Genomic DNA, 22,101 nt, shown 5'->3' with positions numbered 1-22,101 from the left:
ACATTTATCAAGCATCGCCTGTATACCAGACACCGTGCTTTGCTTCCCCCAAAACCTGGGGGTCAGTGTTAAGTCCATTTCATTGAAGAGGAACCTGAGGTTCAGAGAGGTTACGAAATATGTCTGTTACATTGTGTTAACTACCGAATCATCAGAGAAGGATAAAGTTGGAATTCAAATTCATTTCCCCGCCCCCTCACCTTGTTGCTTTTGTTCTGTTCTTAAGAAGCCATTACAAGGGAGTGTAGATACCAACAAGGAGGGGTGGGTGAGAAATGTGGGTGGAACTGGGGCTTTTAGGGAGATACTAACTTTGCAAGGCTGGTAGGTGGTGCTGTGGTCATAGTGGAGGCAAGGCTTGCCTTGACACGACTTCCAATCTGGAATCATCATGGTTAGTTTACTTAGTGGGGTCAAGCCCAGGAAGGCAGGTTGTCACCACCAGACTCCTAAGGCAATGTGCCACTGTGATCTCCACCGGGGACATGACTTAATGAGCACGGGTTATCTGAGTCCCACATCTGTGGTTCACAGGCACGTGGGAGAGACTGACCCACTGGGGGCAGAGGACTTGCCCAGTGTCTGATGTGCTCTAGCAAACCTGGCTCACGATCATTTCAATGGATCTGCACACCACGCACCTGTGCTTGCAGGTCACATCACTTCAGAGCACACCTGCCGAGCCAGATGCTACACTCAGTGCTGGAGCTACAAGGATCAGCGAGGGCACACAGTGGCCTGTCAGGATTCTTGGTGCCCTAAGTTGATCCTAGTAGTTTAGCAACCACCACATCCACTGTTCTTGGACATGAGAAGGAGGAGCCAGGATCAAACCTGGGCTTGTTTAGACCAAACCAAGGAAATTAGCCCTGTCTATACTTCAGGTATTTCAAGATGTACTAGAGGTCTTTCTTAGGCTCCTACTGACAACCCTGCCCTTCCTCCAGAAACTCTACGGAAATAATTTATGAGTCTGTCTGGCTGACAGCTCTCCATCTAGATTAACTTGTGCTGAAACTACGAAAGGATGGCAATTCTCACAAGGAGCCAGGGTCAGATCCTCTCTCTGTGTAGCAAACACAGGTATAAAGCACCCTTGCATCTTCTGACTGGTTCACTGACCAAGGGATAATTCCCACTTTCTAGCCTGTTGTTCATCATTAACTAATTAAAATCGCTTAAAAATTAAAAAGTAATGATACAAGCCCATTGTGAAAAAAAATTAAATGCAAATAAATAAAATACCTGTTTTTAATATTTTGGTAATTATTCTTCACCCTAACTCCTTTTTAATCCATTTTTATTCTTGCCTATATCAGTAACTATTTCTATTTCTTATTTATTAATCTTCAAACAAATTACAAAAAAGGAAAGTCTAGATGCAATAAAACTTAAATCAAGGATAAATTAGCAAATGCCAAATAATGAAAGATTAGGAACATATTATTATAGCACCAAAACCTAGAGAAGAATAGTTCCTGTAATTGAGTGAAAACTTACCTATGAGCCTCCTGACAGGCAGAACAGAAAAGAGATAGTAAGTTACGTGGGTCTCATTGCCTAAGAAAAGGAGACTAGTTCATCAACATTAAAGTTTAAGAAGAACGGCACAGTGGTATTTGTGTGACATATAAGACATTCCCTAGCATAATGGGCTGTAGTTTCATTAATAGCTTTTCAGAAAGAGTATTATTTTTCATGTGGGCATTTATTATATTGTTTCTGATTCTTTTTTTAAAAGAGGTGTTTCTGTTTTACTCTTTTCTGGTCCATTCTCTTCCATTATATTGAAAAAAATGCTGTTTTCAAACCATTAGATAACCAGCTATTGGGTTAAACCTCTAATTTGAAAAGTTGTGGCTTACAGCAGATAGAAAACTTAGAGGCTAATAGTCCGTTTTGACCAATGGCTCACAATCTCTTTTCCTCGCCTGTATAAGAAAGTGATGCACTCTTCCAACAGGTGCAGTACTTTAAATTTATTTATGTATATTTATTTTGGCTGCACTGGATCTTAGTTGTGGCACGTGGACTTCTTAGTTGCGGAACGCAGGGTCTAGTTTGCCGGCCAGGGGTCGAACCCGGGCTCCCTGCATTGGGAGCTTGGAGTCTTACCCAGTGGACCACCAGGAAGTCCCAGGAGTAATTCTTATCCAAGTTTCTATCTGTTATCATTTCCCTTCATTGTGAAGAACATGCTTTAGCATTTTTTTAAAGTTTTATTTTATATTGGAGTATAATTGATTTACCCCAAATTTTATTTTATATTGGAATATAATTGAGTATAATGTATTAGTTTCAGGTGTACAGCAAAGTGATCAGTTATACATATACATATATCCATCCTTTTTCATTTCTTAAAGTGCATTTCTGCTGGTGACAAATCCTCTCAACTTCTTTACCCACCCAAAACTCCAGAATTCCATACCACAAAGCACGGAAGAGGTGATTGGCCAGAAATCCCTCTCTGCTCATCTTTTCAGCATCTCAATTTTTTATCCACCCTTTCCTCGAGCACCTACTATGTGCCAGGCTGCAGTAAGGATCAAAGGTGATATCCAGTCCCTACCTTTGAGAATCTCTCCCTGCCTGGGGTGTACAAGTGTGAGGGGGTTGTCCAGTCTGTCAAGTTGGGGGAAGTTTGAGCAAGGCTGTGAAGTACAGGTATTTGACGTGGATGGTATCTCCCTGGGCTGAATTACTGCACTTGTAAGTGGAGATATTTATTATTGTCCACATTAATGAAGGGTACTGTATTAGGGTAATGCTCTGCTCTATTTATTATTATTCACATTGATAATGAAGGGCACTCTATTAAGGTAATGCTCAGATAACTGCTCTGACGAATAGACTGAAAAATAAGAGGAGTAAAACACAACAAGAGTTTACTTCTTGTTAAAGTGATAGGCCTGGGTGGGTAAACAAGTTGGTGGGGTGACTCTTTCCCAGGAAGCTTTGCAGGGACCCGGGGTGATGGAAGCTCCTCCAGCTTCAACTATGACTTCCGAGGTGGCCCTGAGAATTGCCCTTCCAGTTATCTGAGCCGGGGAAAGAGCGCGCAGGAGCACGCAGAAGCACGCATGGAAGGTTTCTATGGGCCAGGCCTAGAAATAGCACGTATCACTCTTCTCACATTCCTCTGGCCGGAATTCAGTCCCGTGGCCACATCTAGTTGCAAGGGAGGGAGGCTAGGAAATATGGTCTAGCTGTGTTTTCAGGGAGAAGAGGAAGACATGGATTTTGGTAAGCAGCTTGTAGTCTCTGTCATAGGGGCCTATCAAAAATGGTAAGTTTGGTGTGGTATAGTCACACTTACTCTACTGTATTAAGGTTACAGATTTAGACATTTGTCTCCCCAAGTAGGCTCTGAGATCTTCAAGTTTCAGCACCCAGGACAGGACAGGGTATGTGGTGAATGCTTATTAAATGGTTTGTGAATGCATGAATGAATGAATGAATGAATGGTGAGCTGGTGTGACAGTAGCTGACCAAAAGATTCTGCTGCTTCCTTATTATCTTTTTTAAAAATTGAAGTATAGTTGATTTACAGTGTTGTGTTAGCTTCAGGTGTACAGCAAAGTGACTCAGGTATACATATATATGCATATTCTTTTTTGTATCCTTTTCCATTATGGTTTATCACAGGACACTGAATATAGTTCCCTGTGCTATACAGTAGGACCGTGTTGTTTATCTATTTTATACATAGAAGTTTGTATCTGCTAATCCAAAACTCCTAATTTTTCCCTCCCCCACCCGCTTTCTCCTTTGGTAACCATAAGTTTGTTTTCTATGTCTGTGAGTCTGTTTCTGTTTTGTAAATAAGTTCATTTATATCATTTTAAAAGATTCTACATATAAGTGATATCATATCATATTTGTCTTTCTCTGTCTGACTTACTTCACTTAGTATGATAATCTCTAGGTCCATCCATGTTGCTGCAGATGGCATTATTTTGTTCTTTTTTTATGGCTGAGTAATATTCCATTGTGTGTGTGTGTATATATTTACCACATCTTTATCCATTCACCTGTTGATGGACATTTAGGTTGCTTCCATGTCCTGGCTATTGTAAATAGTGCTGCAATGAACATTGGGATGCAGGTATCTTTTCAAATTATAGTTTTCTCTGGATATATGCCCAGGAGTGGGATTGCTGGATCATATGGTAACTTTATTTTTAGTTTTTTAAGGAACCTCCATACTGTTTTCCACAGTGGCTGCACCATTTACATTCCCACAAACCGTGTAGGAGTGTTCGCTTTTCTCCATACCCTCTCCAGCACTTGTTATTTGTAGACTTTTTAATGATGGCCTTTCTGACCAGTGTGAGGTGGTACCTCACTGTAGTTTTGATTTGCACAGTTGCTCTTTTAAAATAATATTTAAGAAATTTAAAAAGTGACATCTGGCTATTTGAGTTAGAGAAAGCAGGTGAAGGTATTGTGAATCTTCCTTTAAATGTGAAATATATACTTCACTGGTTCTTGAAACTCAAGCAATTTGATTCTTTGCTACTCAGAGTTTGAATTTAATTTCTCCTTGGGAAACTCAATCCTTTGCAGAATTTAAGTACACACCTTTATGAAATGAATACGTTGGGTTAAAGGCAAGAGAAAAAGAGAAATTACAAAAATAATACATGAACTAGAGATACAGCTGCATATTAAAAATTTTTTTTCAATAACAATTTTATTATGAAGGATTTAACCAAGGTATTTAGTTATGGGACTTGGCTATGATCCTCTGAAGTTAGGTGAAATGATAAAATTCTACCTGAGGGCCACCTTTTAAGAAAGCTGCTTTATCAATGTGTGCTGTATCATGGTGGTGTTATATACTTATCTCCATGCTCCTCCTGGAAAATCACATATCTGTGTCGTCAATTTAGAGGAAGATGCTTGCCTTCCTGTTTGTTATGGCAGGTAGATGTGTCTCCAGTTCTTCTATAAAGTATACCAACTCATTCAGGCACAAGTTAACCACATTTAATGAAATTTAGCATTTGCCTTTACTTGGTATGTGTAGACCCATTCCTACCCCTTTTGATTCTCAAGCTGGTTTTATGATCAAGGCTCTAATGTATGCTTTAAAAGTCAGGGAGCCAAACTGAAGCTGCACAGATGGGTCCTACCCCAGGTAGAAGCACACACCTCTGCTGTAGCAGCGGACCAAGCTCATGGGTGCCAAGCACGGAGCTTTTCCTTCTCCATTGACAGGCTTCCCTTGCTTCTAGGTTCATGTAGCACCCAACTTTTTTTTTTTTTAACACCCAGGTCAAGGCAGGTCTAGATCTAAACATTTACCTACGCTGTGCTATGTGGCCCTTCATTTTATTTGTCCTAAGCTTCCCTTGTTCACGTTCTAGGTGATGCTTCTTCCATCTAACATTTTAGGACCTGTGACTGGATCTGTGCTCACATTTTTGATTCTGTTAGTGATTCTATAGACCAATGGTCTCCACCCTGGTGGCGCAATAGAATGCCCCAGGCAAATAAGTCCAGATCTCGAGGTGGAACCAGACATCAACCTTTTAACTTTCATAAGTGATTCCAACGTGCATCCAAGGCTGAGAACCACTCTCTATGTCCATTTGTCCTCGCTTTTACCGATCGCTGGATCCTAGTATTTTAAGTCTGGCTTCCCATGGCAGGCTCCTCCCCACCCTCCCCATAGAGTAGCTCTTGGGTGCTTCTACTTATCCCTTTTCCAGAACTTCTTCTCCTAGTTCTGTCCTTTGGAATGTGGTGATTGTAACTTCACTGATAGTCAAATGAGGACACATCTGGTCTTAAGTGAGAGCAATCTGTATTTGGCTAGGACAGCAGCCTAGTAGAGGTGAAGTTATGAGACATGAAAAAATGTGTCTCCCAAGTGTTTCCACCACTAGTTATTACAGGATCTCCAATCCCCCTTAAAGTCCCACCCAGTAATTATGGGAGACCCTAGGGGGTGTCTCAGGTGTTTTCATGAACAGTTCTTCAAGATTCTACACGGTGTTATCATCTCAAAGGATGCTGGCTGTCGAGACTTCTCTTTTCCAAAGCTATGGGGAAACACCTGCCCAACTCCCAGAGCTGATTACGTGCCAGTTCCCCTGTTAGGGCTAAGGATTCAGTGGTGAACAAGACAGGCACGATTCCTGTCCTCAAGGAGAGTACAATCTACCAGGTGAAGGTTTGTCTACATGATATGAATTTACTCATATCTGTTAACAATGCTGTAACATAGAGAAAATTTCTGAGCAATTTCCTATAGACTGTAAATGTATTTGGGCTATTTATAAAAATCTCAGGTTCATCCATATCCCTCACATCTGCTGAGTCCCTCTAGAACTTTCATCCAGACCCGAAGGCTCCAGCAGTTTCAGTGGAGAGCTATGATTGGAAGAGCTGTCTTGGGCATTAACCTCAGAGCCAGTTCATTTTGGGCAACAGAAATCCGTTCCACCTTCTCTGGAGAGCAGGGGATAAGAAAGAGATCATCAGTCTTGGTGACACCCAGGAGGAAGAGAAGGGTCAGAGATGGGAGCTGTTTGTGGGTGGAGGAGGATGAGGGCTGTATACCCAAGAGAAGAGTCAGTCAGTCTCATGAAAGTGGGGCGTGTGCGTGTGTAGAGGGCTGGGGGAAGGAGTACGTTTTGCTCACAGTGGCATCGTCATGCTTGTTCCCGTCGGTGTACTTGCAAAACAGGTTATGACTAACTAGCTAACAGAACAGCTTTGACCAGTTATGTTGTAGATGCGTCATGTCCTCATGACACAGAGGGAGGGACGTTGATAACCTCAGTCTCATCAGTCACACACCAAACCACAGTGTAGGATGGGCTGCCAATGAGTAGGTTTCATCTGGGCACCTTATCCAAGTCCTGATCTGTGGTTTTTGTTGTGGAGGGAAGTACTTCCTGAAATGAATTTCTTGTTCTTTTTTTTTTTTGTCCCTGGTCTTCATTTTTAGGACCTTGGATCTGAGCATTGAATGTAAATGCTGTTTGTTAAAAGTCCTCTTTAAAGAGGTGAGGGACGTTCAGAATGTCCCGGCAGCAAGGGACTTATGGAGTAGTAGAGTTTGTCCTTCTGGACTGTCCTTCTCCCTTTCGTACCGTAGAGCCTGCTGGTTAAAAGTGTGCACTGTGAGTACGTCACTTACTAGCTGGTGACCTTGGGCAACTTACCTGACCTCTCTATGCCTGTTTTCTCATCAGTAAAAACAGGACAACAGTAGTACCGACCTCAGAGTTATCATGAAGACGAAATGAGTCGTTACACGGAAAGCGCTCAGAACAGTGCCTGGCACATGTCAGGTGCCAGCTGTTAGTGCTGTAGTTGTTCTAATGATTAGGGCAGGTCTGTGCTCAATTCACAGGGGACTCCACTCTGTTCAAAATTCACTCACAAGCAACGATTCTTTCATTCCCCACATTATTACCTCCAGATGTTTACTGAGCCCCTATTGCATCCAGAGTTCTGTGCTAGGAATACAAAGATATAAAAGGCAAATTTTCTGACCTTCTTGAGGATTTCCCTAAGTGGTTAGAAAAGGCTTGGTATAGGAATAGGACTTTAGCTGGATGGAATTTAGACAAGTGGAGAGAACATTCCAAGCAGGGGTGACTGTGAGCAAAGGCACGAGAGGAAGTTAGTTTGGAGATAGGTCTGGCTAAAAAGGAATGTTCTTATCTGATGGATGAATTAGGGAGCAGAGATATGTAACAGCCAGATATGGAAGTCTTTGAATGCCAAGTTGTTTGTAAGTCCCAAGACAATGAAGGTTTTGAGTAGCAGAGTGACCAGTGAAATAAGAGTGTTATAAAGGGTCACATGTAGTGGAAAAGGAGTTAGGGATCCATCCATCCAATCATCCATCCATCCATCCATCCATCCATCCATCCATCCATCCAATCATCTCTCCATCCATCCAATCATCTCTCCATCCAGCCATCCACCATCCATCCATCCATCTGCCCATCCATCCTTCCCCTGACATTGCATTTATCCTAACCATAGCCAGAGTGATCTTTCTGATGTAATTCTAACCATGTTGCTCTCCTGCTTTAATGTTATTATAACTTGTGAACACTGCGTGTTAACAGAGTGGGATTTGGGGTGGGTATAGCATTTAGGAGAGACGTATAGGGGCAGAAGGGAGAACCACTCCAAAGACCAAAGATCAGAAAAAGCAGGTCACCTTCTAGAAGCTGCGGGTGGTTCAGTCTTTCTGGGGTGTGTGTGTAGTGACTTGCAGGAGATGATTGATACTGGGAAGACTGACAGGAACGACAGTCAAGAGCCTTGTAGGCTACGTTAAAAAGTGTGTTCCATAAACTAGAAGGATCCTTTCTTTGCCCCTCAAATCCCACCGCGTAGTTGGCCACCTCTTGGGACTATGTGGGTGGAGAAGGAGCAGGCGGAGGCAGGCAGTCCTTGATCTCAGGCGGTTGATGATCCGAAACATCCAGGACCAGCGGCTGATTGCAAGGGACCATGCAAATGACTGCCTTTCTCCCTGCAATCTCCTTTCCTCTCTTGCCCATTTGAAGATGCTTACTCATCTTTTCTGGATGCATCTCAAAAGGTGTGTATGCTGGGGAGCCTTTCCTGATAGCTTTAGGCAGAGCACTTCTGTAGGTCTTTGTTCAGATTCCAACTTTAGCTCTTCTCTTATTCCTGGAATTATCTCCTCATTAGTCTATTTTCCTCCCTTACTAATCTGCCTTCCCTGTGGGCACCTAGGGGTTGGTGGCAAGGAGCATGTTCTGTTTACCTTGAGTTTCCAATGTATTATTCAGTGCCTGGGAAGTTAAATGGTTCTGGAATGAATAGAGATGTGGAAGTTTAGATATATGTACACTCCCCCCGCCTCCCCGCACCCCCCCCTCCCGACCCCAATGGCCAGTTGTACCTGGAGCATGACGTGAGAGTGTGTGCAGTGGAGGAGGGGCCGGGAGGGGGAGGGCGGGCCGTGGGTGGGTGCTGGGAGATGAAGCAGCTCAGACAGGTAGGTGGGGCTCAGATGATGAAAGATCCTGTGCACCAACTAGACAATTTGGTCTCCTTTCTAAGAAGAGTGGGAAACCACCGCAAGGGAGTAACTTGGTCACATTGTTTCAAAATGGTAACACCAGCTGCATCATGAGCTGCGGGAGAGCTGCATTGTGAGCCTGAGCCGTGACCTGAGGATCAAAGGGGAGATCAGTGGCAGGGAGGCCAGTTAACTCTTCCTTATCCAGGTTCAAGGCAGGGATGCAGACTGTGGCTGTATCATCATCAGGAAGGGGGTGTTTGAACATCGGGGGAGAGAGGGCTGTTTTTGAGCGAGGCCGTGAGATGAGCAGAGCTGAGGAGACAGGTCTGCAGATGGTCCTTTCGTGGGGAGGGGACCGGAGGGTGGTCCTTCTGTCACTTTGGCCGCATTTGGGGGCTGAGAAAGGTGACATTCAGCAGGACCTATGGGGCAAGGGGTGGGGCGTGGATACTCTGTCCCCCTCAGGGCAGCCCTGGCCTGTCTGATTTTGCCAGAAGTAGTGGCCTCAGAAGGCTGGTGACGGGGGCTGCCCTATTTTTCTGGGCATCTCACACTCACCTGCCAGTGGTTAGCAATGAGACAGCAATGATGCCATGAGGGAAACTGCGAGGATAAGCCCTGCTGCCCGGAAGTCCAGCTCCCACAGGAAACCTCTTCCTGCTGCTGTCTCTCTCGGAGGCTCTGGCAGTTTCTCAGGCCCTGATGACTCATGTCGCCCTCCTCTGTGCCTGGGGAGCCCACTGCCTGCTCTTTCTCTGCCCAGCCTGGCACTGCCTTGCTCTTCACTGTGTCTCCTGGTCCCTTTGCTCCAGTTTTCCCACCATCACCTACTGCCTGAGCTTTTCTCACTCTCACTAGCTCGTCACATCCTCCTGTTGCCCTTCTGCCCTCCAAGCTCTGAACCTTTGCTGGGACCCAGAAGATTCTTGACACACTGTCTGAGAGGTGTGGCATGATTTGAAGGGTCTGGAAACCACTCCCGCCTTTCAGCACCTCCCCCTCACCTAACTGGGCGCACAGTGCCCACCATTAGATGGTGTTCCTTCAGGCGAAGGCTCTGCCCTGTAAACATGCGGGTCTAGTGAGGTCTGCAGAGCCTTTAAAGTTTTCAAAATGCTTTCACTCAGATTATCTCAGGATGTCAGCACGGGCTACTTGTACTTTGGGGTTGGTTAGCTTCTTTGCCATGGCAGTGAGGGTTGGAAGCCCCTGGTAGTGGATGGGGGTTGGGGTGGGTACAGGCTTACAATATGGGGACCCAGGCTGGGGAGGGGCCTTGGGCAGCCTAGGGAAGGGACAACAAAAGGGCAGGACCGAAAAACAAGTTCTCTCTGTTTTTCCATTTAGATTTGGGCTGTTCCCTGCCCCAAGACTCTGTTCTTTTCTCTCAAAATCTCCAATCCTGCTCCTCCGTCTGCCTCCGTAGCACAACCTGAGGTGCCTGCAGGCCAACTGGGTGATGGAGCTTAGATCCAACTAGGAGGGGTGGAGTTCATCCTGGAAATACCTGGCTCTCCAGGGTAAAGAAGTGTGTGGTGGTCCCAGATGAGTAAGGAAACCAGCTCCCCTGTAGTGATGGGGGTGGACAGCAGGGGCTTCTCCTGTCTCATCCAGGAATCCAACAGGTAGCACATAGTAACCAGCAGACGGGGGCAGGGGGGAGTGGAGCAGAGAAGTGTGGGTGGGCAGAGATGGATGGAAGGGCAGACACTGCAGCCCCAAAGTGGGACTCGTTAACAATCCTCACATTTTCTGTAGCTCACATGCTTCTAAGGAATTTTAATCTTTTCTCTTGTTCTATCATCACTCTCCCCTATGAGGAAAGAAACAAAATGACCCCCTCCCCCCAATGATGGGAGGAAAAACTAAGCTCAGAGAAAAGACAGTATTTTTACAGAACTGTGGCCATGCCAGGACTAGGCACCCAGGGTCGTCCTGGCTTGGTGTGGGGCAGGGTGCTGGTGGCCGCTCCTGGGGGGGTCATGGGGTGGGGGCACGTGGCTAGGTCGACCCTCGTGCTTCTCAGGTGGTCTGGGCTACCCCCGTGTAGTCCCAAATCACGGTCTGGCATTTATTAATTTTTTATTCTCGGTCTGACAATGACTGTCCACCGTGGCCTTGGACCACCACTCGGACAGGCTGCAGGTGCCTCCAAACCGCAAGCCAAGACCAGGATGGCCCTCCTTCCCTTCATTTCCTCCCGCCCCGCAAAAGGGCAGCCCCCCTAATCAAGCGCCCCTGTGGCTCCACTGGCCTTCAGCGTCTCCACAGATGGAGCAAATCAGAATATTCAGAAAAACGCAAGTTTCAAAGAGATGAGGGGTAGGAAGCAGGGCAGGAGCAAGGTTGGAGAATACATGTCCCACCTTTCAGTTCATGGTAAAGATTTTATACTCAGGCAATGGGACCCTTTGAAGGGCTTTGAGAGGGAGGGTGGAGTAAAGTGATGTCTCATCTTGAGGGATCCCTCTCAGGGTGGAGGAGGAGGAGGGACTGGGGGGCAGATGTGGATGTGCGGACGAGCTCCTGCCCAGGTGGGGCCACGCTGTCCATGCTCAGCGGAGGCCTCTGGTCATTTCCATCTGGTCACACTTGGACAAGGTGTGGAGGGCTGTCCTCTCCCGCCACCCTAATGCTCCTGGAGGCTTATGAAGGTCCAGACAGTTGGAAGATGGGCTACTCACATATGGGGTGATCAGTTGGGGTGGTCATTTGGGGAGCTGAGCGAAGGTTTGGGATATAGAAGGAGTCCCTTAGACTGGACAGTCATGGGTCGTCACCAGAGGGTTATCTTCCCTCAGTGACGCCAGACAGTCAAGGCTGCTGCTTGAGTCCCACCCTCTACGGCTCCCTGCTGACCAGTGGGGTCCACTGCCTGAAGCTCAGAGGCCTTCCTTGGCCAACTTGACGTTTGTCTGTGTGGTCCTACACCTCCGCCTACACCTCCCTCTGCACCAGCTCAGCTTGTAGCATCTCAGTCATGTCTGGGGTGGAAGGAGATTAGCTCTGCTTGTAGTATCTGAATATTCCCGTCTCACCTTGATTAGTAGCTTTCTGAAACAAGAATGTGCTGCGTTTGGGTTTTCTGGGTTCCTAAGGACCAAAACTGCAGGTGGCCTAGAGCTAGAGGAAGAAGCATGTTCCAGCCAGCAGGAGGAATCGATGCAAGATCCTGGCAGGGAGGCACTGTGATGTGTCAGAGAGACTGAGAGGAGAACAGTACGGCTGGAACTCAGAGCTCCACCAGGACACGGGAGAGATGAGGCAGAGACGTGAACAGGCCGAATTCCACAGGGTCTCACAGCCCAAGAACGTGGGAAGCACCAGAAGTCTCCACACAATAGGCGTCATGGCCTGATTGACATTTTGAAAGGACCCCCTTGTGGGGAACAGTGGCGGGGAGCAAGGATGGAAGTGGGGGGGTGTTGGGAGAGTGTGGAGTAAGAGAGGTGAGCAAGGACGGTAAGTTGGACTAGACTAAGGTGGTCATGGACGTGGTGGAAAACAGATGGATTTAGGAGGTATTTCAGGGGTGAAATTCATAGGATCGATCACAGATCGGATCTGGGGTGTGAGGGATGAAGGCTATCAGGGCTGCCTTCAGATTTCTGGTTTGTGGACTGAGCGATGGTGGTGGCATTCATAGCGATGGGGATACTGAAAAAGTGTCGCGTTGTGGAGAGGGTCGTAAGTTTGGTTTTGGACGTGTTGACTTTTAGGGGCCTCTGAAACATCCAAGCAGAGATGCCAGGTGGGCAGTGGGGTGTATGGGTCTGGTGGCTAGAGAAGAGTCATTGTTAAAGGTTAAATTTTGAGAGTCATCGTCATAGAGGTGATAATTAAAGTCATTGGCATGGATGCGAGTTCCCAGGAAGAGAGTGTAGAGAGGAGGCCCCAGGTCCAGGCCTTGTGAAAATGCATCTAGTTGATCCAGAGATGGTAAGCTATGCCTCGCCCTCATGGCACCCTACCATTTCTGATTCCAGTTCCAGTGTGTGAGGTTTTTCCCCACACCAAGCAGTTCTGCAACACCAGCTGGGTGTCCTACAATTCAACTCATTTCCGACACTGTCTACCTGGAGACAGCATCGGATTGCACAGGTTAAAGGCTCAGTCCTAAAAGACTCGTCCCTACCCCAGACCTCCTTCAGATGCCAATTGCAAGTCCAGGTTGTCACCTGTGCTTGAGATCCACTGGCTGTAGATGGAGGTTCCTATGACCCCCTCCTTGGGTTCAGTTAATTTGCTAGAGTGGCTCACAGAAGTCAGAGAAACATTTTGTTGGTACTTACTAGACTACTGGTTTGTTACAAAAGGATACAACTCAGGAAGCTCCACATGGTAAGAGATGGAGAGGACAAGGTATGTGGGAAGGGGCCTGGAGTTCCATGCCCTCTGGGTGTGCTATTCTCCCCACATTGCCATGTGTTCCCCAACCTGGAAGCTCAACGAACCCCCTCCTTTTGGGGCTTCATTTCATGGGCATGATTGATTACATCCTTTTGGGGGCTTCATGACATAGGCACAATTGATTAAATCTCTGGTCACTTGTGGTGACTGAGCTCAATCTCCAGCCCCCTCCCCTCCCAGGAGGTAAGGGGGTGGAAGGGGGAGGGGGGACTGAAAGTTCCACCCTCTCATCACAAGGTTGATTCCCCTGGCAACCAGCCCCCTTCCTTAGGTTACAGAGGGGCTTTCCAAAAGTCACCTCATTAACATAACAAAAGACACCTTGATGTTCTCCACATTTAGGGAGTTCTAAGGGTTTTAGGAGCTCTGTACAAGCAACAGAATGAAGACCAAATTGTCTGTTTCTTATAATAGGTCACAATATCACACCCCCAGAGCCCAGGAGGGTAGCTAAGCCACAAACACCCACGGATCTGTTGCTCAAGGCAGCTTGTGCTAAAAGCCAAGGGAATGACGTGAAAGGAAAATCAAAGAGGAGTCGGTATCGCTAAGAGAGCTCTCTGGAATGTCATTATTGCCTGGAATGTCTTTCTGGAGCTGGAATGGTGGAACCATATGCTGTGCTCTAATCATTGGTTGTGGGGAGAAGGTGGGCGTGAGAACATGGCCCCAGGCAGCCGTGATCCACGTGTCAGAGGGCAAGCGGAGGGGCCAGCCAGGATGGCCAGCAGAGCCCTGGAGGCCAGCCTCAAACCCCAGGTGGCACCTTTAGGGGATGGTGGCTCCCGGTCAGTGGTTTGACAAAAGCTTTAGGCTGACTCTGAATCTGAGCTACCCAACTCACAGTCGTGTGAATGTGAATTGCTGTCGAGGAAAGGTGGACGTTGACTGAGCATCCCCGTTATCACCTGCCCAGGTAGGCATCAGGATGGTCTCCGGCTGTTTAGACATGCACACGGAGGTTTCCAGGCCTTCCCTGGGGTGTAGAGGCCTGTTCTCAGTTCTGCCCTGGGCAGAAAGGCACAAGGGGAGAGGGATTAGCAAGACTGGGGACCAAGGAAGGAAGCCTGTCCCTGATACCCTGAGCTGGAGGCCCCCCACCCCCCATCACACCACCAGCACGATTGCCCACTCCTGCCCCTCTGTGTTCTGTCCCCTGCCTTCCAGATGCTTCAAGACCCAGCTTCAGGTTTAATTCCTCCTGAAGCCACTTTGACTTTCCACCTTTCTGGTCTCCCTCAGTATAGACCAGAGCCCACACTCTAGAAACAAATTATGGAATCTTTACTTGCTTGTCATAATTGCGTTTCCTGCACATCAGCGGTATCTTCACAAAGAGATGATACATTTCTTAAGCACAGGGACCCGATGTCCCAGTTATCCCGAAACTGCCTGGCAGAGAGCTGGGCACATAGCGGGCTGCTCCACAACCCGGTAACTGACCAGAGGCTCTGTTTCAAGAGACCAGGAAGAGCTGCCTTTTCCACATTCGTTCGTTCGTTCATTCATTCATTCATTCATTCGGCAGGGGCTAAGGGCTGAGCTGGATGTATAAGGTGTGATTTCTGCTCACGCGGAGTTTAAAATGAAAACATACGAACAATGATAATAACCACTTTTTTATTGCATACCTGTAGTCTAATGACTGTCCGGGTGCTTTGCATGTGTACCTCTCATTCTCACTCTCACTCCGTCCTACAAGTTTGGGATTCTCCTTATTTTACAGTTGAAGAAACAGGCTCAGAGGCCTCAGAGCCAGCACGTGACAGAGCTGAGGTGTCAGCCCAGGTGCCCTGAAGGGCTGCTCTGGGGGGGCCAGGGGGCAGCAGGGGCATGGGGACCCTTCAAGGGCCCTGGAGGTGGTGGCCCTTTGGTTAGAGGTTGCCCCTGCCCTGCACCCACTCTTGGTCTGTCCTCGCTGTCTCCTCGAGGGGTGTGAGGGCTGCCAGGGTGCCCGCTGGTCTTGCTGCCTCAGGAGGGACCCTGAAGGCTAAGCCTTTGGCATTAATTCAGGCTGGCTCTCCAGGCAGTGCCCCGCCCACCCTGCCCCCTGGGTGCCACCCCTCTCCTCTCGTCTGGGAATCATAAGAGATTATGACAGCCGTCATCGGGAGGAGTTCCTGCTGGTGGCTCCGTGTCTGTGTGTGTGTGTGTGTGTGTGTGTGTGTGTGTGTGTGTGAGAGAGAGAGAGAGAGAGAGCGAGAGATGGGGACACCCCCAGCCCTGCGGCCAGCGTGAACCTGGCCAACTAAGCCTGTGAGGAATGACCGGGGTGAGGGGACAGCTGTGGGGAGACGTGGCCGCCGTCTTAGGGTCGCCCTGGTGTCCCCGCCTCAGTGCCTCAGTTTCTCCGGGTTCCCGGGTTTCCCATCCCCTGAAGCTGCTGTCCCCCTTTGTCCTTGTCTCACACAGATATCCCCCTGCTCCCTGGCTCGCCACGCCGTCTGTGCCCCCCGGCAGTGGTCAGAGGAGGCCAGGGCCCCAAACACGGACAGCAATGCCTCCAGGTGCCGGGTCCCGGAGTTCGGGGTCTCCAGGGCGGTCTCACCCGACGTTCCAGCCAGGCGTCCGGTGGAGGGAGCTCCCCAAACAGCTCTGCGAGTACTGGGGTAGGCGGATGGGCCGGCCTGTGCGGGGGTCCCCAGGAAGCCTGTGGACTGGGGGTTCCTCCACCTGGGAGGCAGGTGTCGGGGGAGGGGTTTCTGTTAGGACCTTTTCCTCTCCTGTCTCTCCGAGTCATGGTGACACGCTGTCCCAGCAGCGCCGGGGCCCTCTGGTCAGAGGAGGACCCGGAAGGCGGGCGTGTGAAAGGCCAGGGGGCCCCGCCTGTTGGTCTGCAGACTCCCCGGCTCCCCTCCCTCAGGTCGGAGGAACCAGACCTCTGCTGGGGCGGCTCCGAGGCTCTCTCCTGTGCCTGGCGCTTCATCTGGTTGCCCAGGTGACCTCTCAGGGGGCTGCAGAGGCAGCTGGGTATCAAAGCGGTAATAAACAGGGAAACACCCAAGGGGGGGAGGCAGGTCCCTCCCCCCACTCTGCCTCGTGCTTTCTCCTCCTCCTCTCTCAACCTCCCACCTCGGGGAGCAGACAGGAGTGGACCGCCGCCGTCTCTGGCAGGGCCCTCGCCAGTGGCTGGAGAGGAGGAGGAGGAGGAGGAGAGGGAGGAGGGGGAGGAGGAGGAGAGGGAGGAGGGGGAGGAGGAGGAGGAGTTGGGGCTGTGAGGGGCGGAGTGTACAGTGAATCCCCGAGGGGTGGGGGCAGGGGTGGGCCAGGCGGCTAGAAATCGGCCTTTGTTCCAATGGATCCAGAGAACCTGCCGGTGAGTATTGCGTGTTTGCAGGAGGGCCGCACATCTGCAAGGAGGAGGGGGTGTCGTGGTGTGGGCGGGGGGCCCGCGTGTCAGAGCGCACTCGGGTGACGCGCGTGTGCACAGTGTGTGCGGGCGCGGCCGCAGGAAGGCCGAGTGCGGGATTGTGCGCACGTGCGGGAGCGGGCGTGGGGCTCGGGGCGCGGAGGTGGGCGGTGGGATGCGCGGCGTTCGCGGCGCCTGCGCATCCGGGTACCGGAGCGTGCACGTGTGCGTGGGCGCCGCAGCGGCGGGCGGCCGGGGCCCGGGCTGGGCCCGGGTAGAGGGTGGAGGCTCCGCGGGCCCGTCGTGGCCGATGAACTGGGGCCCCTCTGTCCTTTCCTTGGGTCCGGGAGGGCCTGGCTTCCAAGCCCCCTCCCGGGGGTCCAGAGCGCAAGGTCAGCCTCCCGCGCCTCTCGCCCCTCCCTCACTGGACCCCGCCGGCCGTGTCCTGTTCTCTCCGGCCAGGTCATCAACAACTATCTGGAAGCCAGCGAGCCGCTGTCCTGGGAGCCCCGTCTGAGCCGCATGCACTTCCACGACAACCAGAGGAAGGTCGACTACGTGCTCGTCTACCACTACCGGAAACGCGGGGCGCACCCCGGCCACGGCTCCCCTGGCCACTCGCCAGCGATCGTCTCCAATGGCGAGACGGGCAAGGACCCCGACGCGGGGGCTGCCGGTGACATTGAGCTGGGGCCGTTCGACGCCCTGGAGGAGGAGAGGAAGGAGCAACGGGAGGAGTTTGAGCACAACCTGGTGGAGGCCGGGCTGGAGCTGGAGAAGGACTTGGAGGTGAGGTCGGGCAGGTGCAGAGGGTACGGGGTGGGATGGCTGAGCAGGCTGGGCTCCTGCAGGAAGCCTTGGCTTTGCTCTGGCGTTTGGCATTGTTTTTTTTTTTTTTTTTTTTTTTCTGGTGGGCAGACCAGATTTTCTTGCTCAAGGATTTGAGGAAGAGTTTTGGGATCCCCGGTGCTGGTGGTGGGGTGCCCATCTGCTCTGTGGAAGTTGACTTAGTTAGAGACAGAAGACAAGACATTTCTTGCTGGCTCGCCATCCTCTGGCCTTTGTAATGGTTTCCTTCGAATGAAGACCCGGTTTGCCTGTTGAATTTTGGATTAAAATTCCTGTATAGAAGAATTACGTTATTAAGGAATGTGTGGGAATTCCCTGGCGGTCCAATGGTTAGGACTCCACGTTTTTCACTGCTGAGGGCATGAGTCTGATCCCTGGTCAGGGAACTAAGATCCTGCAAGCTGCGCAGCCAAAAAAAAAAAAAAAAAAAAAAAGGGAATGTGCTTGCCTAGGGCCTTCAGGGAGTTGGTTATTTTGGGAACTGAACATCAGATATGTTTTACCTACTTGTGAGCTATATGTATTCTGACCTCTGATCAGTAGCCAGCGTTTGGAAATCCATTTGTCTACGTATTCGTCCGTCCATGCATCCATTTTGTCACTCACTTCTCCATGCATTTCTTCACACCATACGATCCTTTAAAGATGATGTGCCTCACCATCGCATCCAAACTCATCTCCTACCCCTCCCACCCTCCCGTGCTGGCTCCAGCCCATGGGCCTTATTTGGGTTGTGTGTTGGTCACTGTTACTTCAGGGCCTTCGCGCTGGTTGTCCCCTCTGCCTTGGGCGCCCTTCTTCAGACCTGTGCATGCTCAGGCCCTCACTACAGACTTCTGCTCGAATGTTACCTCCTTCCAGACCTCTTCCTTGACTGTCTTAGGTAAAGTACCCCCAGCCCTATCATCCTGTTCCTTGACTCTGCTTCACTTTTCTTCGTCATACTTAGCACCTGAAATAACCTGGTAGATTTGTTTATTTTTTAATCTGTGACCCTACTGGCTCCATGAAGGCAGGGGTCTTGTTTGGTTCACTGCTGTATCCTTAGCACCTAGGACAGAGTCTGGCGCATAGTAGGAGCTTAACCAGTGCTAGATGAATAAATAAGTGATGTCCGTGAGTCTCAGGTTCCTCATCTGCAAAATAATAGACGTCCTGCAGGAGTGTAGTTTTATATGCCCCCTCATTAGAAGGGGCAATGAAAACATCTAGCACAATGTCTGGTACGCAGTAGGTGCTCAATAAATACTCATTATGATTATTGAAAAGGGTGTCATGCTGAGGGGTGGGGTGACATTCTCCTCAGAAACCTGTTTTGTGAGATTCCCATTAATGCCATCCCCAAACTGGAAGGGACCCCCAGAGGTCATTCATCCATTTTTTATGTGGTCCGGCTCAGACCCCTGGTGCGGACCTGTGCTGCTCATTCAGACTCTTAAACCAGGAGCCCCTCCTCTCATTATTCTTTGCGCCACTGTAGGGACATTGTGCCCTTTTAGGGCTACTCGGGGCTCCCTTGCTGGGGGAATGCTGACTTTGACTTTTGGAAACCCAGAGCTTGCTTGGTGCCTCTGATTGGGGTCTGGTGGGAAGGTTTCTTTAGGTAGCGGTGTGTTTGGAGGGCCATACAAGGAGCTCTTGACACCACCACCGTGGGAGGCTGCACCTTCTCTGGGTGTCAGGGAGTCAAGGAGGCTCAGGGAGCGGAGGCCTGGGCCTCGTGTGGCTGCCGAGTTGGGAGACAGCAACCTGCTCCAGAGCTGGACTCTGGAGTCTGAGTCCAGATGTTCACATCCCAGGCCTGGCATCTGCCAGCCTCACGACCTTGGGCAAGTGACTCGATCCTTTTGTATCACAGTTTCCTTGTCTGTAAAAAGGGAGTAACAATACATTCTTCATTGGTTTGTGAAGATGAGATAAGACAACCAAGTAAAGTATCTAGAATAGTAACAATGAGTGTTACTGCATTGTTGTTATTGAGAGTTGCCAGAGTTAGCAAATAAAAAGTCAAGATGCCTAGTTAAATTTGAATTCAGATTAACAGCAAGTAATTTTTTTAGCTTAAGTGTGTCCCATGCAATATTGGGGGCATACTTGTACTAAAAAATTGTTTGTTGCTAATCTGAAATCCAATGTAACTGTCCTTTAACTCCCTAGTATCGCCACCGTCTTTGCAGCCCTCCAGCGTGTTTCATTTTGGTTGCTATTGGATTTTCCTGGCTTTGGCTGGGAATTAGGAGGGCCCAGAGGTAGCTCTTAGGACTGACTAGTGTTAGGTGGGGCTGTGGAGTGTGTCCTGGACTGTTGTTCCTGTTGTGTACCCACCCAAAGCACCTCCTTCCTGGCCCCTACCCCGGGCTTCAAGGCTGACTTAACTGTTCTTTCTTGGGGCCTTTCCAAGCTACTCAGCCTTCCCCAAGTCCCTTCTGTCATCAGGCCTTCCACCACTCATGTAGCCATCGTGACCTACTATCTTACAGTGTTTTTTTTTTTTTTTCTTTCTCTTTTCTAAAAATTAATTATTCTTATTTGCTTTGGCACCTCTGATGCAGAGTTGAGTTAATTACAGTGCTCAGTCATGGTGCATTATTATCATTGGTCTGCAAAGGTCCTTCTTGTGACTTTTTTAAATACCCCCTGCCCTTCACTCTTCACTGCCTGCTCCTTCCACAGGCAATCATTCCAATGCCTCGTGTTTCTGGGAAATGCATAGTGTCACTTTCGCTTTATGCAATTTTTTTTTCATTAAAAAAATAGATGTTATTGTTTAGAACAGTTTTAAATTTACAGAAAAATTGGACAGAGAGCTCCTCTCTCCCACACACCCAGTTTCCTCTGTTATTAATATGGTACATTTGTCAGAATTAATGAGCCGATATTGATACACTGTCATTAAGGAAAATCCCTGCTCTGTTCAGATTTCCTTAGTTTTTACCTTCTCTCTTTTTCTCCTCCAGGATCCCAGCCCAGATCCCACATTATATTCAGTGTCATGTCTGCTTAGGCTCCTCTTGGTGGTGATAGTTTCTCGGAACTGTATGCGTTTTTGATTTACATAGAGGAGCTCTGTTTTACAACGCATTCTGCTTCTTTCTTTTTCCCCCCAGCACTATATTTTTCGGACCATTCACATAGTGCACGTGCATCTAATCCCTTTTTTCTAACCGATGAACGCTTGTTTACCTAGTCGCTCCCCGAATGATAAAGAGCACCCAGTTGCCACCCAACAAGGTTGCGAATGAATTGTCACCTCCTTCAAGGTAGTGTCCCATGATCTGCTCCATCTCTCGCCCCCCCCCGCCCCAGCCCACAGGCCATGTTGGTGCTAAACCCTGGTTCGAGCTGGAGACCGTGAGGGTCTGAACAGCTTTCTCGGGGCCTGTTGGGGTCTGAACCGTTCTTCTGTGTGTCAGGATGCTCAGCCTCTGGCCGTGAGCAGCAGCTTGGAACTGGCCCCTCACGGGGGCGGGGACGTTGCTCGGCTTCACCTGGCGGCCGTTTGGAGAGCAGGTGCAGCGGCCCCACCTGCGCGGCTGTCCCCACTCTTCCGGGCTGGACCGCCTCTTAGGCTCTAGTTTCACTTTGATTTGAAGACAAACGGAGAGGAAATGGGTTTCTATCAGACACCCATGAAGAATATTCACTTAACCTTACAGACTGAAAGAACTTTGCAGTCACCAAACTCTACTTGATTGAGTATCGTGGAGTTCATTTCGACCCTAGTTGGTATCTGGCCGTGCTTTAGACAGGAGGAGAACTGATGTGTACTTTCCGTTTGGTGTTTCACTTTTCATTTTGTGTACGTATTGCCATGTATTGACAAGGTCCATGTTCATATTTTAAAGACTATTCAGTATTTATTGGATGACTAAACCACAGTTGGCTCTGTTTTCTTACGTTTGGTCATTTGATTAGAATTTCATCTAAAGACCTCACTGGAGGGACTTCCCTGGCGCTCCAGTGGTTAAGACTCTGCGCTTCCACTACAGGGGGCGAGGGTTTGATCCCTGGTCGGGGAAGTAAGATCTCATATGCCATGCGGCGTGGCCAAAAATAATTTTTAAAAATGAGACCTCACCGTAGGTGTCTGTGGATGACAGAGACCCCTGTATCCTCACTGCCATTTCGGATAAATGAGGGCCCCCTGTCGGGAGTTGAGCATCAGTGCTGAATGGGAGGCTAATGAAAGCAGTTGAGGGACTTACCCAGCCTCGAGCCTCCAGACAGGCTGTAGAGCGGGTGGGCTCAACAAGGCCTCCTGTGACTCACCTCCTCCCGAGCGCTCCCAGACCTCCTACCCTGAGTGAGACTGAGCCCGAGGGACAGAGGCAGAGACTCAGATGGCACCAGGGGGAATCCAGAGCCAGGAGCGAGCCCCAGAGCCTGGAGCATGTGATGCACTTGGTGGGCCTGGAGGGCCTGCTTGTGGACTTGGCGGTAAAGACCGTCTCCCAGCCTGCAGGCCCAG

The 22,101-nt window shown here is 49.4% G+C and overlaps 1 protein-coding gene across 3 annotated transcripts in view; it reads left to right on the top strand.

Moving 5' to 3' along the window:
- Positions 1 to 22,101, top strand: part of ANO2 (anoctamin 2) — a 344,349-nt gene that overhangs the window by 2,130 nt on the left and 320,118 nt on the right. For 2 of the 3 annotated variants that reach the window (XM_036865660.1, XM_036865658.1), the window contains exons 2-3: positions 15,848 to 16,044; positions 17,247 to 17,573. In XM_036865660.1, the coding sequence (XP_036721555.1) occupies positions 15,848 to 16,044; positions 17,247 to 17,573 (524 nt within the window). Of the gene's footprint in view, positions 1 to 3,184; positions 3,244 to 15,847; positions 16,045 to 17,246; positions 17,574 to 22,101 lie in introns of those variants that run through there. The other variant, XM_036865659.1, reaches the window with a different exon arrangement.

Source organism: Balaenoptera musculus, chromosome 10 (assembly GCF_009873245.2).
Source record: "Balaenoptera musculus isolate JJ_BM4_2016_0621 chromosome 10, mBalMus1.pri.v3, whole genome shotgun sequence".
Lineage (NCBI taxonomy): Eukaryota > Metazoa > Chordata > Mammalia > Artiodactyla > Balaenopteridae > Balaenoptera > Balaenoptera musculus.
Note: the sequence above shows the minus strand (reverse complement) of the source record. Positions and strands in the feature narration are given on the sequence as shown.